At 45.0% G+C, this 13,548-nt stretch overlaps 1 protein-coding gene across 2 annotated transcripts in view; it reads left to right on the top strand.

Annotated features, from left to right (window-relative positions):
- LOC148387962 (ephrin type-B receptor 3-like) overlaps nt 1-9,392 on the top strand; it is a 37,867-nt gene extending 28,475 nt beyond the window's left edge. For both annotated transcript variants that reach the window (XM_088395591.1, XM_088395592.1), the window contains 3 exons: nt 896-1,045; nt 2,763-2,956; nt 7,289-9,392. In XM_088395591.1, the coding sequence (XP_088251717.1) occupies nt 896-1,045; nt 2,763-2,956; nt 7,289-7,400 (456 nt within the window). In that variant the 3' untranslated portion in view covers nt 7,401-9,392. The remainder of the gene's footprint in view (nt 1-895; nt 1,046-2,762; nt 2,957-7,288) is intronic.
- Nucleotides 9,393-13,548: the final 4,156 nt, after the last annotated feature.

Raw genomic sequence — 13,548 nt, 5'->3', positions numbered from 1 at the left:
GGGAGGGGCCAAAGGGGTCGGTTGCAACGTGAGCTGGGCGGCGGCCAAAGGCCTTGGCGGTCCGATCCCCGGCCGGCTGCAGAAGCTGGCTCTTGGGACATGGAATGTCACCTCTCTGGCTGGAAAGGAGCCCGAACCGGTGTGCGAGGCAGAAAAGTTCCGACTCGACTTGCCTCCACGCACAGTTTGGGTTCCGGTACTAGCCCTCTCGAGAGGGGCTGGACTCTCTTCCACTCTGGAGTTGCCCACGGTGAGAGGCGTCGAGCAGGTGTGGGCATGCTTATTGCCCCCCGTCCTGGCGCCTGCACATTGGCGTTCGCCCCGGTGAACGAGAGGGTAGCCTCCCTCCGCCTTCGGGTGGGGGGACGGGTCCTGACTGTTGTTTGTGTCTATGCACCAAACGGCAGCTCAGAGTACCCACCCTTCTTGGGATCCCTGGCGGAAGTGCTGGAAAGCGCTCCTTCTGGGGACTCCATTGTTGTCCTGGGTGACTTCAATGCTCATGTGGGCAATGACAGTGAGACCTGGAAGGGCGTGATTGGGAGACTATGTCTCTCAGCTGGCCTGGGAACGCCTTGGGATCCCCCGGGATGAGCTGGATGAAGTGGCTAGGGAGAGGGAAGCCTGGGAGTCCCTCCTGAAGCTGCTGCCCCCGCGACCCGACCCCGGATAAGCGGAAGAAGATGGATGGATGGCTGAATGGATGGATGGATGGATGGATGGATGGATGGCTGGATGGATGGAAAACAATTGAATGATTCAAAGAAGGTCATTTGTAAGGCAAAAATGAACATTTGTTTCTGAACGTACGCTGAATGTGCGCCAACTGCCTATTTCTCATGACTTAGTATTCCTCACTTTGTGACCATTCTTCCGTATTTGTGTGTGTGAGCAGGGAGGGAAAATCCCCATCCGGTGGACAGCGCCAGAGGCCATCGCTTTCAGAAAGTTCACCTCTGCGAGTGACGTGTGGAGTTATGGCATCGTGATGTGGGAGGTGGTGTCATATGGAGAAAGGCCATACTGGGACATGAGCAACCAAGACGTGAGTCGACGCTATTGTCCCATCAACAGTACAAAGTAATGCTCACATATGATGTCAAACTACACGGATGCAGTATCTTCCAATGTTCCTATTCCTTATCGGTCTCATCTTCTTGCTCTCAATTATGCCGCTTCTCTTCCAGTAGGTCTTCTCAGTGCTGCCCCCACATTGTGGCGCAACATAGTACGAGACTAAATGCGCACAACTCTAACGTTGATCTTATCCGTGTTCCTGTTCAAACACGATTGCTTAAAAAGACGTGATATGGATGCGGAACAAATCATGAACCTTGCTAAAAAGTGCCCAACCGCACCCAAGTCAAGCAGAAATATTTGAGGTACAATCGGAGATGCAAGGCATGCGCAGCTTTACATTTCTGGCCGTGTTTCCAATCCACCGTCTGACTCGGCCGCACTCTTTATCTCCTCGCTGCAGCAGTGCGTCTGTGTTGTGCTTTATTTGACCCTATTTTACAACTTTAGTCTGCTCGCCTTGCAACGCTCCCAAATATGCAGACCGCAAAGCTCCCCCGTGACACATCCACGCATACACTCTTTGACATGGGCCCTTGTTGCCCTCGGGCTATCTGCAACACACAGACGTAGCAACTCCAGTGGTGAGCTCGCAGCAAAGTGTGTCCCTCCCTCCATCACACACACTGGATCGGCTTCGCGATTCTCAGTGGAATATCTGCTCGGCGCTGCGATTCAAAGGCGCGCTTGTCGTGCCGATAAGAACGGAGCAAAATAAAGAGGCGATGCAAATTGCCACCAACAAAAGCCACGTGCCGTAATGAAAGTGTCAGAGTCAAGGGCCTCCGTTGTTCCCACTCGCTTTTGTGCCGCAGTCTTTGCTCAATAAGCAACAGTCGACAAACAGAAGATGTAGAGAGGTTCTCGTCTGCCGCAAGCCTAACATAAAAATGAAATTCCACGCTGAAGGAGAAGAGGAGGGCGATGGAAAAAAACAGACTGTAGTCCTCGATGGCAATGGGTTTTTTTTTTTATTGTCGGGGGGGGGGTTTAAAAGCGTATGGAAAAAGTACAACAGGTAATATACGATAGTGAGGTTTATTGCCGCTCATAAAAAGAAGCATCTGTAGATTATTTTCATACTTCCATAACAAACAAAAAATCAATCGCCAAGGCTCAGTGAGAAAACGTGTCGAATTGTCATCGTTAAAAAGAACTTTAATCCCAGGCCTGAATTCCCTCTGGCTTCAAGAAAGTTCAATGTACTAAGAATCTTATCTGATAAGATTAAGCTTCGGAACATGTTGGATTGGATTTCTCCCTTAAATTGTATCGCTCCCAAATGTCTTCAGCAAAGCTGCTTTTGACAATGCAGCTTTTCACTTTGCATACACAAAAAAAAATCACTCCAATTCAACAGAGGTCTACAACAAATTGTTATTGGATTTTATATGAATAGAAAAATCAATTCGAGTTTGACTTTCAGCAGCACCTCTTTCTCGAGTTAAAAGCAAAAATCATCTCAAGGCCCATGGCTAGAACCGATATCCATTTGAAAAATTCAAATCGAAATCAGGAAGTACTATCAATTCATATCAAGTGCTACTAGCTCAGGAATATAGTAGATATACTCCACTGTAGGCCTTCTTTATTTGGTATGAACTTGTGTAAGCCGCAGTGGCGCTTCCCTGAATTGCTCCTCTGCACTGCCATCATCAATAAAGTTTTCCAAATGCGTTCTGCAGGTGATGACTGCAGTGGAGCAGGACTACCGGCTTCCCCCACCCATGGACTGCCCCATGGTGCTACACCAGCTCATGTTGGAGTGCTGGATGAAGGAGCGCAACCTGAGGCCCAAGTTCTCGCGTATCGTCAACACGTTGGACAAGCTGCTGCGCAACGCCGGCAGCCTCAAGGTGGTGACGAGCACGTACTCAGGGTATGTGCGCACGAGCTTGAAATGCTCTTTTGAATGCAACTTGTGTATATCAGGGGCGCTCAGACGTTACAAGGAAGTGACTTTCTCAATCCTAGTGCCAATTAAGCATATTAAACAGGTTTTCTCAAGTTGGTCAGTCCTCAAGTGATTGTATTATTGACATTCCAAATTATTATTATTTATTATTATCACTCATTTATTCATCTATTTATTTATTTATTATTATTATTAGTAGTAGTAGTATTCAATTGGATTATTTCATTATGATTATTATTAATCTAAAAGTTGAGAACCACACATTTCAAGGATTTGCCATTGTTTTGTCAGCTGTGTTTAGAGACGTGATTGCACTCAACTGTCGGCAAATTAATAAATCATTAGCCAGCCTCATTTATTCTTCAACAGAAGGCAGGCAGGCAGGCAGGCAGGCAGGCAGGCCGGCCTTCAAGATGCATTGATTCCCATGTGTGAGTTGATGTTTTTAAATGGAGGCAAATAACACAAGTAGGCCTGTTAAAAGATACATTCAACTGTATCGAACCGAAACATGAATCACGATGGTCACCTTTATTTGTTAACGTCGGTGCAGTACAAAGGGGCTATTTAAAAGAGGGCTCGGGTTTCTTCCGTACGTCTCTCATTTTTACCCGGCTGCTTTCAGACACATGGTCAAATCTGCCTCAGGTTAGATCGATCCCATTGATGGTGCTATATTCATCTCATTTGCATACACCTGTCCTAAAATGACTGCTTTTTGGCAGATGCAATCCAAGATGGTTAGGAAATCAACATCCACATCCATTTGCATCAACAGTCAAATTTGTGTCCGTTTTTGCCTTGACTGAGTAAAATGGTGAATTAAATTGAGGTGAGCTCATCAATGTTTCAGTCTCCACGTCGGCTAAACTTCTGGTTTTCTTTTTTTGTGACAATGTATGACACTGAAGGGGGGGGGAGCATTGTGTGAGCGCAGCTTTGAGCCAGCTGCCTGCTGTGCACCAACTCGGTGGGAAGTGAAGGGAGCCTTTTTCACTCTTAGATGGCTGTGAAATCCCACTGTGTGTGTTTTTTATCATGTGACTGCCCACCCAAGTCAAAGAGTCAGGTTTAATGATGGGATGAGCGAGCACTCAGCATCGTAGCACCAAATTTTCACATTTCTGCTCAAAGTTCTATTGTACAGTAATCATCTTCGGTAATAATGAGCAGCAGTGGCAAAAGAACTCCTTATGTTCTTAGAAGCAGAGATACTTGAGTTTTTTGGGGAGGGGAAAAAAGTCTGAGAAAAGTACACGCGCTGATTTACTTCTTAAGTGCTAGAAGTACATGCACTTTGGGAGAAAAGTCAAAAAAAAAAGTCAACATCGATGTGTTGATAGTTTGACACAACTGAAAAGAAAAAAAGAAATGTGACGTGGCTGGAAAATACGACCGTTTTTTCTGAAATTAAAAATATGAATTATTTATAGTACATTCATCCAAACGGTAGACATGTCACTGGTTTGACACTCTTGACTGACAAATTCATACTGTATGAAGAGGACTACGGCTAAATTCAAGTGGGTGTGATGCAATAAGTTTCTTTTTTTTTTTTTTCCTCCACATACTACATACGTACGAACGAACTTCTCAGTACTGTTAACGCGGCATTTTCTTTAAAGTTTTAAATCTCTAGTCAATATACAGGAATATTATGATTTGATTCATTGGGTTCGATTCGGTGCACTGGGATCCTTTGAATCAAAGCTTGTTTTTCTATTTCAAATTGCTTTTGGTTCCACCCCCAATAGATAACATAATAAAGTCGATATAGTTTATTCGCCACCACTGATAATGAGCGTGTAATTCTTTCAGTCCACCCCCAACACAAACCAAGCTCTGCAAATAAAAACCGAAGGATGACGCAATATGTGCTCTTTCACCCCATGTGAAGTTGTGCCCTCTATTTTATATGACAGCTGTGAAGCAGAGGGTGAAGCCTTGTTTACATGGAGATGTTGGCTATGCCCCCGGCCGGGGTTGTTGGAATAAGATGTCTTGCTTAAGACAAATATGGCGGCCTGACAAAGAGGCAAATGAGATTCCTTCTTGTAGGCTTTGACTGCTTTCAGCTTGTTTGGAGAAAGAAACCACAAGACCTGGAAGGCTTTTCTTGTGGCATGTCTCTCTCTCTCTCTCTCTCTCTCTCTCTGCCACTGTGAAGTCAACTTATTCATAGGCAGTGGTGCGCCCGGTTCTCGGTGTGTCGAGCGCAGCGAATACGACGACTATCTGGACTGCGTTTGTGCAGAAAATGTTGGGCTGGCATCCAATCTTCAGGATGCCAGCCCGATATGTGCTTTATTACCAACCATTTGCAGATTGTCTGTCACACGTACTGAATCCCATACTGTATTTTCCCGACTAGAAGCCACTACTTTTTTGCACCAGCTTTGAACGCGGCGATAGATAGTCCAGCGCGGCTTATGAATTAAGAGAACGAGATGTTCCCCTAATTTTAGCTGGTGCGGCTTATAGTCCAGAAATGAGGGTATACTTTTTCGCCCTTCAGCTACTTTTTACTTCTACATACATACGCTTGTGAATGTCTCAAATACTTGTATTTGTAAACGCTTTCAATTTTTAATGATATGAAGCTCATTGAAATGCGCTGCATAAATACCGCTTGACTCGCTTGCACTGTGCCGCTGTCTGGGACCGCGTAACGACTGAAGCGCACGTCGTCTGTTTCCGGCCGGCTCTGTAATGCTATCCCGCTTGCGATGGGCGCAAAAGGTGACAATGACACATCAGGCATCCAGGTGGTGTGTGTGTGTGTGTGCCAGCTCCTCGGCTCACAGCTTGGGGCGAGCAGCAGAGGCCCCAAGGGCGAGCGATACATGCCAGGCTTTGGGCTCGGTGAAGCTAATTGCGTGTGGAAATGTAACGGCTGACCTCGGTTTAATTCCCTCAATACTTGCTGGGCGAGATCTCGGAATCTCGGCGATAGGACAGACAGCGGCCAAGGCCGCTGATGTGGAAAAGCAGGCTGTGATGAAGTGTGAGTAATAAGGGAGATTGAGGAGACGCTAAAAGAGAGGAATGTGTTTAATTAGCTAGCTAATGAGCTTTTTAATGCATCAGGGAGAGCGCGCGCCCGCCCGCTGCCGTCTTGGGGCAACGAGGGAAAAATGCGCGCGAGACGAGCGTCTACGCGTGTTACGCTACGTGTCGCTGTGTGCCGATGACATGCCAATGATTCATTTATGGCCTCATCTGTATGCAACAGCGAGAGATAGCGAGGAGGAGAAACGTATTGCGTTGTCGGAGCGACTGCGATCGTAACGATGGTTGGCTAGATAGCGTCCCGAGGGAGGGAGAGGATATGAAGGCAACACTTCCGAGCCCAGTTGTTCTCAAACGGTGGGCCCTGGGTGGTCGGCAAAATAAATTGCCGTTGAATTATGGTGTATCTTTCTTTTTTTTTTTTTTTTTTTGTTAAAGTTCATTCCTTCCAAATCGCTTACAGTCCAGCATCATTTAATTTGCTATGAGCTCATTATCTAATGTTGCTCTCATATACCATCATTAAAACCACAACCCCAAAATCATGTTCACTGATTTAATACCGATTTTTAATTGCGTACACTGTCATTGATTTAAGTTGCAGCGCATTTCCTTCCACATCCAATTCTCTGCTCATTCCCCTAACCAGACAAAAAAAGCCAGTTGAGCTTTCAGGAGTGAATACGTTTATTCAAATTGTCAAAATAACAGATGAGGCAGGCACAGACCAATAGTTGCCCATCAGTTTTTGGAACAATATCAAATTGACCATATTTGGGCAAATACGGTTTCCTTGTGACGGCAACTGCCGATACGCCAATAAAACAAACGCACTAAATCGACGACTCGTCTCCACCTTAGCTCCAGGCTAATAAAAGATCAAATAGGATTGTTTATCACTTCAAAATGACATTCCTGCAGCTCTTTTCCCATGTAGAAAAGTCACTGACGCACTTTGAAGCATTTATTGAATACTTGCTCTCCCACTATATTTATTTACGACAAAGAAATGCATCTTTGTTGATTGATTGCCAGCATGCCAGCAACATAGAGACAGGTAGAATCATTAATTACACCCACCACACATCATTCTTTCAGGATAGTATATATGCGCTGTGACATTGTGACATTGATTTTTCCACTCTAAAATACGTGCCTCGGCTTAACAAATATTTGGAAAGAAATTGTACGGCACCCCAGGGAGCAAGTGGCGAAATTGACGATGGTTACGGGTCACATCGTTCAGGACCCGGTCGGCCGCTGACGTTGTACGACTTGTACCGACAGGGACCTGCTGAGGCTCGGAGGAACACTGCCGGGACACAACAGGAAAAGTCCTGACAGCAGTGAGGAAATCGTGCGGCAACAAATGAGCCAAACGCTCCCAATCAGAGTGTGAGCTGACGCAAAAGCAACCTGGAGGAGACGGAAAGCCCGAAAGAAACTACCTAGAAAACTCTGATGTGGAGAGAAGAGAGAGTCCCATGTACAATAAAGAAGAGAAGAAAAAGAGGGAAGCTCCCGCTGTACAGGAAGGACCGCTCGAATTAGTTTGTGCGAGCGCTCAGAGACTTTGTGTTCAAAGCGGACCTTCCATTGCGGTTTGTGTGTGTGTCTGTGTGTGTCTGTGTGTGTGTGTGTGTGCACGTTTGCGCGCGTGTGTGTGCGTGTGTTCTTCATTTGTGGTTTTGTGACTGTTGGCATGAAGCCAAACTTCTTATGGGCCCTCTCAGGTTGTGTTTGCATGTCTGCATGTGTTTCTGCTGGTTGGGAGCCAGTTGGGCTTCTCTCTCTTCGAGAGTGAAGCTCACACAAACTCGGATGAGGGTCTCCAAGGATCCGACAGTGCCAAGATTCGAAGATGACTTGTAGATGTCTTTTTCTTTGTTTTTTGTTATTCAATTTGTTCTTTCCACTATAAATTGGCAATCCAAAAAGGAGATATATAGATATATATATATACATACAGTGGAGCCTTGGTTTTCGACCACAATCCATTCCAGAAGGCTGTTGGAGAAGTGAATCATTCGAATTCCGAATCATGTTTTCCCATTACAAATATCTTAGTTTTATTTTGTTTATTCATTATTTTCATCTGTTTGTTATGTATTATTTTATAATATATGTATACTTTTATTATATTTTATTATATAATATATGTATATATATACTATATAATAATAATGAATCAAAATAATAAATCAATAAATTAAATAATGAGATCCTTTGATTCCCCCGCCCCACTCTATTTCGATTGCCAGTTAAAAAGCGAAAGAACAAATGATACGGAGCTTTCTAATTTGATTCGATTTTTTTTTTTTACCTAAGCAATCGTGTTCTTTTCTCTTCCTTTTTTGGGGAGAGGGGACAAGTTCGAGGTGAATCGGCTTCCTCCTATACTCTGTCTTCCACACACGTACCTAGCGCACTTGCGTGTTGTCATTGTGTACAAAGCATCCAAGTCTTCACGCGGTCTCTCCTGCCAGAGGAAGACCGCACATGACACTGTGCTGGACACGTCCGTCCCGTGCATGCCAAAGTGGAATCTTCCACCTTATATGTTGCTTTGGTGGCATTTGCTATTGGACTTTAAGGTCCGCGTTTTCTTATTTGAAACATATACGCATTGTTTTGAATGCTAACTTATGACTGATGAAGTGTATTTGTGCTTTTTTTACTGGGGGCTCAACGTTTTTTATTACAACGCTTGTGCGCTTGCGTGTTGTCTGGTTTTGTTTTTTTTCTTCCTGTGATTAATCAGACCGGAATGAATGAGTATCTCTTTGAAAGGACAAAATGGCGACAGCTTTTGATCTTGTTTTTTTTCCATTTTTAATGAACGAAACCTGTGAAATGTAGCTCTTGCTTGGGCAAACATGTCACAGTTTGAGTTGAAAAAAAAAAAGAAGAAAGATAGGGTCACGCTAATGTAAGCACGGTGACCTTGATATCGAACTGACCTACAACGTGGATTGAAAGTCGACCGTTTAGCGGTCCGTTTCTCGTGAACATTGTCCACTGCAGTTCCTATTTCGATAAATGGCTGCCTGTATATAAATACATACAGTAACTCTTTAGATCAATCGACATTTGACTGCTTTCTGACCTGACTTTGGCCTCCGCGTGACCTTTGTTTACATGCTTGTTTGTTTGTTGTTGAGGAGCAAACAATGGCAAAATGGAAAGTGTAACGCTCATTTCATATCTGAAACTATATGTCACAATGAAAGAAGAAAATGTGCGTCTGTAAGGGCAGACTTTTTCCTGTGCAATTCAAGGTGTAGTAGATACTGTATATCCCAAAAAGAACGCCAGAAAGCTAGAAGAAAAATCTGCATTTCTCCTTCAGTATTTTTACGATAATCATATGCAAATAAATTATTAAACAGATCTCTGGTATTCTCTTTGATTTCCCGGCATGTTCAGCAGGCTGGAGTTCCAGGTCTTATCCTTATCGGCCGGCCGGCCGGCCGAGGGATGAAAAAAAGGAATAGCAAATGTGTTTTACCTCCACAGTTGGAATATCGCAACAGTTGGGGATGAACTCATTCGCTTTTTAAGATGAATTCAAATGAAAGTGCATGGGTGCCGCTCGCTAAATAATGACATCCCCCCTCGTGAGTGAACGGGAAGATTTTTTGCATTTTTCGCGGAGAAGCCTCGAGGGGACCAAGTTAGTCCGGTGTTGTTCCGCTTTCATCCGTCAGCCAGGACACAACGCTCACAGAAGGTGAGCCAAGTTGTCACCTCTGGTTTTTATCGAGTGGGAAGAACACTTATGTGCGTATTTGCTAGAGATGAGGGGTGGAAGTGCTCTTGCCTGATCATCTCCACTGACTGCTCATACAAATAGAGGACAGCTAGGCTTAATTGTTGGACTGCTCTCATGCAATGCGTTGCGTACACAGCACAACGCACCAAGGAAAACATATAATACCAAAAATATAAAATACAGCCAAGTAAATACAAATGAATAAATAAAAATAAATGGATAAAATAATCAAAGGATAAGGCATAAATATTTCAAGACTAAATTCGTTCGGTTAATTCACATTCTTTTTGGTCTCTACAACTGCAAGCGGTGGCCTTTAGCTTCCAGAATTGGATGTGCATGACAAACGACTGCTTTGGCCAAAATGTCCGACGGGATCGCTGCACATGCATTTTCTGTTTCTCTGTCGTGTATTGCAGGAAAGCCACTCCATTGGTGGCCCTCAGACAAGAAATATCAAAGTGTTTGAACTCATAGCAATGTCTGAGTCTGAGAATGCCTTACTTTGAACTGAGCCCAGTCTAAAACCTAAAAGAAAAATATATACTACGTATGTTTGCTCTGTGTTTCCCACTCTATCTGAGATCTGACACTAGGATGAAACGGGAAAAGGATGTGTCCTGGTGAAGAGTCTGAGTGACTGCTCACCAGAGAAAACATTCCTTGCGTCTCATCAGAAACGTCTTTGTAATATTTCTGGCCGCCGCATCCGAGAGATGATGCAAAACGGCTGCAAAAAGGAAACGTCTCATTAAGGTAGTGCTGACGGATCGCGCACATTTTAATGAGCGCTCTGGGAACGTGCAAGACTTGAGAGGATGACAGACACTTTTTCAGGTCCGTCACCTGCCACCCACTTTGTAGTTCAGGGCCAAAAGCCACCAGTGAGACCCTGGAGATTAACGTTGGATTTGCTAGCAGCAGCAGCAGCAGCGCAGTTGCCTACAAACCAACCCCGAGACAAAATAGACAAACGTGCGTCTGTATACGTATACACGCACACAATCCACACACTTGTGTCGGCCGCACAAATCTGCTGGTAGCGATTTGTCAGATTTAGCTTGAGCGACTCGTGTACAAGCTTCCGGAATGTAGCAGGCAGTTCTCTTCCAAACTCCTTCACGAGCCTGTCCAAAGCCAGTTTAATGCCTTACCAAGGGGGGCTGCAAACGGGCAGATTTGGAGCAAGGAGGGGGTTTGGCAAGAGTGTTTGCAACGCATCAGGGTCTTTGATTTGCTGCTGCCTGCGCTGAAGCTGCGCGTGCCATCGCATCGATGGAAAACGACCCTCTTTATGGATCAAGCGTGTGCAGCCAGCGCTAAGCCAGAAAAGGGAGCAGAGACAAAAATATCAGGCTTTCAACCATCCAGTACACTTTTTGGGGGCGGAAGCTTGAAATGGCAAGAACAAATGGAAATCAAAGTCTTTTCAGCAACAATTTATATGTAAAACTGACGGGAAGGTGGCAAATAGGGCACACGGGGAAAAAGCCACAGAATGATGAGACTGAACATGTGAGGGTGATGAAAATATATGAAAGCCTTTTTTCTTCGTTTTGTCCCTGCTTTGACCTTGAATGCTGTGCAATTTATGTATATTGGTTTTCTTTAAGTGTTAAGCGTACAGTCTTCAATTTTTCGCGAAAAAATCTTCCTAATAAAATCTAAATTTAGGAATAATTTCCTCTTTTCAGACACATTAATGGACGACACTTACCATTTCTTGTAAACATCTTATGATCATCTTATTGAAGATAATCCATAACGACGCATGTTCTGGTCTCCCCAAGTATTTGACTTTAATATCCTTTTTTTCCCCCCCTGTCTCCTTGCAGACAGGTTCCCTTTTAATTAAAAGGTTTCCGAAAGGAAAACACAGTCTTTTCCCCTACGTTTCTCCCGATTTGTTCACGCTCGCTATTTCCCCCCCCTCTCGGGAGACTTTAGTGTCTCGTGGCTGCCGATTAGCATGACAGTGCGCTTTGTGCTCGCTAGCTTCCTTGTCTACCATTTGTATGCCGCCGCTGCTGATGAGGAGGATGATTCTACGCAGCTTTGTTTGATGAATTTCAATTGCGTCGGAGGCGTCGGCCATCGATTCAAGGGTGTCGCTAGAGCCTGGTGGCTATGAAGGGCACCGTGCGCCCAGACTAGAAGACAAACTGCCGCCATCCCTCATTCTGCTTCCAGGGCTGCTGAACTCAGGGTCGCACATGCACGCACGCACGCATATACACACACACACACACACACACACACACACACACACACTTCGAAATGCACGGACAAAACATAAACTGGCAGGCCTTCAAATGCAGTCATGGGGGATTGCAGATGAAATGTCATTTTGTTTAACTGTAATGAGATGTTTGAGCAACTTTGTTTCAGCTCTACTTGGTGCCAATTCTGAAAACAAATTGAGAACATCCTCAGACGATGAGTAAGCACAAACGGATCAGCCTTCATGCATGATGCATGCTCGGTTAATTGAACACTAAACATTCAATCGGTCTGGTGCCATCCACTTTTCAAATAGTGCCTCAATTTCTATTTGTGTTCAACTTTTCCATTCTCTAGTGCCAAAATCAAAAGACGCAAAAAAATGCACTAAATGGCATGTGACAGCCTAAGTAAGTTTCAAAGCAGCAGCGCAATAGGCCCTGAAATCGTTTGCATTCGTTTGAATAGCTTGATTTTCAAAAAAAAAAGAAGATTATGCATTAGCATGTTTGCTGATGAGATTGAAAGGTTTAGATCCCCTTCATCCTAGTTTGAATCACAAATCCCAACGATGGCAGGTGAAAGGCTGGAGAGCAGGGGCGGAGGAGGAAGACACGGACTTTAAGGCTTTTCACTAAACATGGCATTTGCGGGTGTGCCATGCCACGGTTTTATGAACAGATGTCCCGGATCAGCAAAGAAAAGAGGCGCTGACCAAAAGAGAGCGCCGCATCCTAGCTTAACTCCCCCCCGTCCTTGTAAAATGGGCAAAGCATCAGAGGCTGCCACGCAAACCTTTGAAGGGGGCCTCTTTTGTCGCGGACGGTGGGGCGTGTTTATGACAAGGCCTTCTGGCTTTTGGGGGTGGGGGGGGACTCGTGTCTACAGGCTTTTTACAGTCTGCTTGAAAGCGATGAAGAGCGACAAGTCACAGTAACACGTTCTGGCCACGCAGAGCAACGAGACGCTGCGCCGCTCTTTCTCGCGGCGGGGGCCGACGGAAATGAGAGTAATCCGCGTCACTGCTGCTGGCTAATTAAATCGGAAGCACGGCCGTTTGACTGAGATGCCGCTTTTGTCCGTGAAAAGAAAACAAACACGCCCAGGCAGACAGATTGGGATCGGCCGAAAGTACCTGCGTATTGGAAATAAATGGCCTGCCAAGCGTTTGATGGCTTTCTAGAAATCTCCAACGCTTATAATGCCTCGGCCGCTTCCGAGTAATCATCGCCATGGTAACACCTGACACCGGCTATTCATCACGCGGGCCGTATAAACTCCAGCATATTCACAACAAGTCACATAGTCGACCTTTAGGCCCTGCCGTTGACAAATACACAAACACGTCCGGGTATGGGGATGCATCCGAAATTGCCCGTGTGCAACGCAGGTTCCTTTGCGATCGTTGTCGATCGTTATCGTTAATCGTTTTGCGGCGGAGACTTAAGCGATGGTGTTGATGATAATGAGTGGATGTTGTTCGTATCAGTTCACATGCTGTACTTAAATAGAAGTCAAAATAGAAGTATGGATTGAGTCAAATTGAAAAAACACG

The sequence above is a fragment of the Syngnathus floridae genome, chromosome 14 (genome assembly GCF_059516105.1).
Source record: "Syngnathus floridae isolate MCC-2025c chromosome 14, RoL_Sflo_1.0, whole genome shotgun sequence".
Lineage (NCBI taxonomy): Eukaryota > Metazoa > Chordata > Actinopteri > Syngnathiformes > Syngnathidae > Syngnathus > Syngnathus floridae.
The sequence above is the reverse complement of the archived record's forward strand: the minus strand, read 5'-3'. Positions and strand labels throughout refer to the sequence as shown.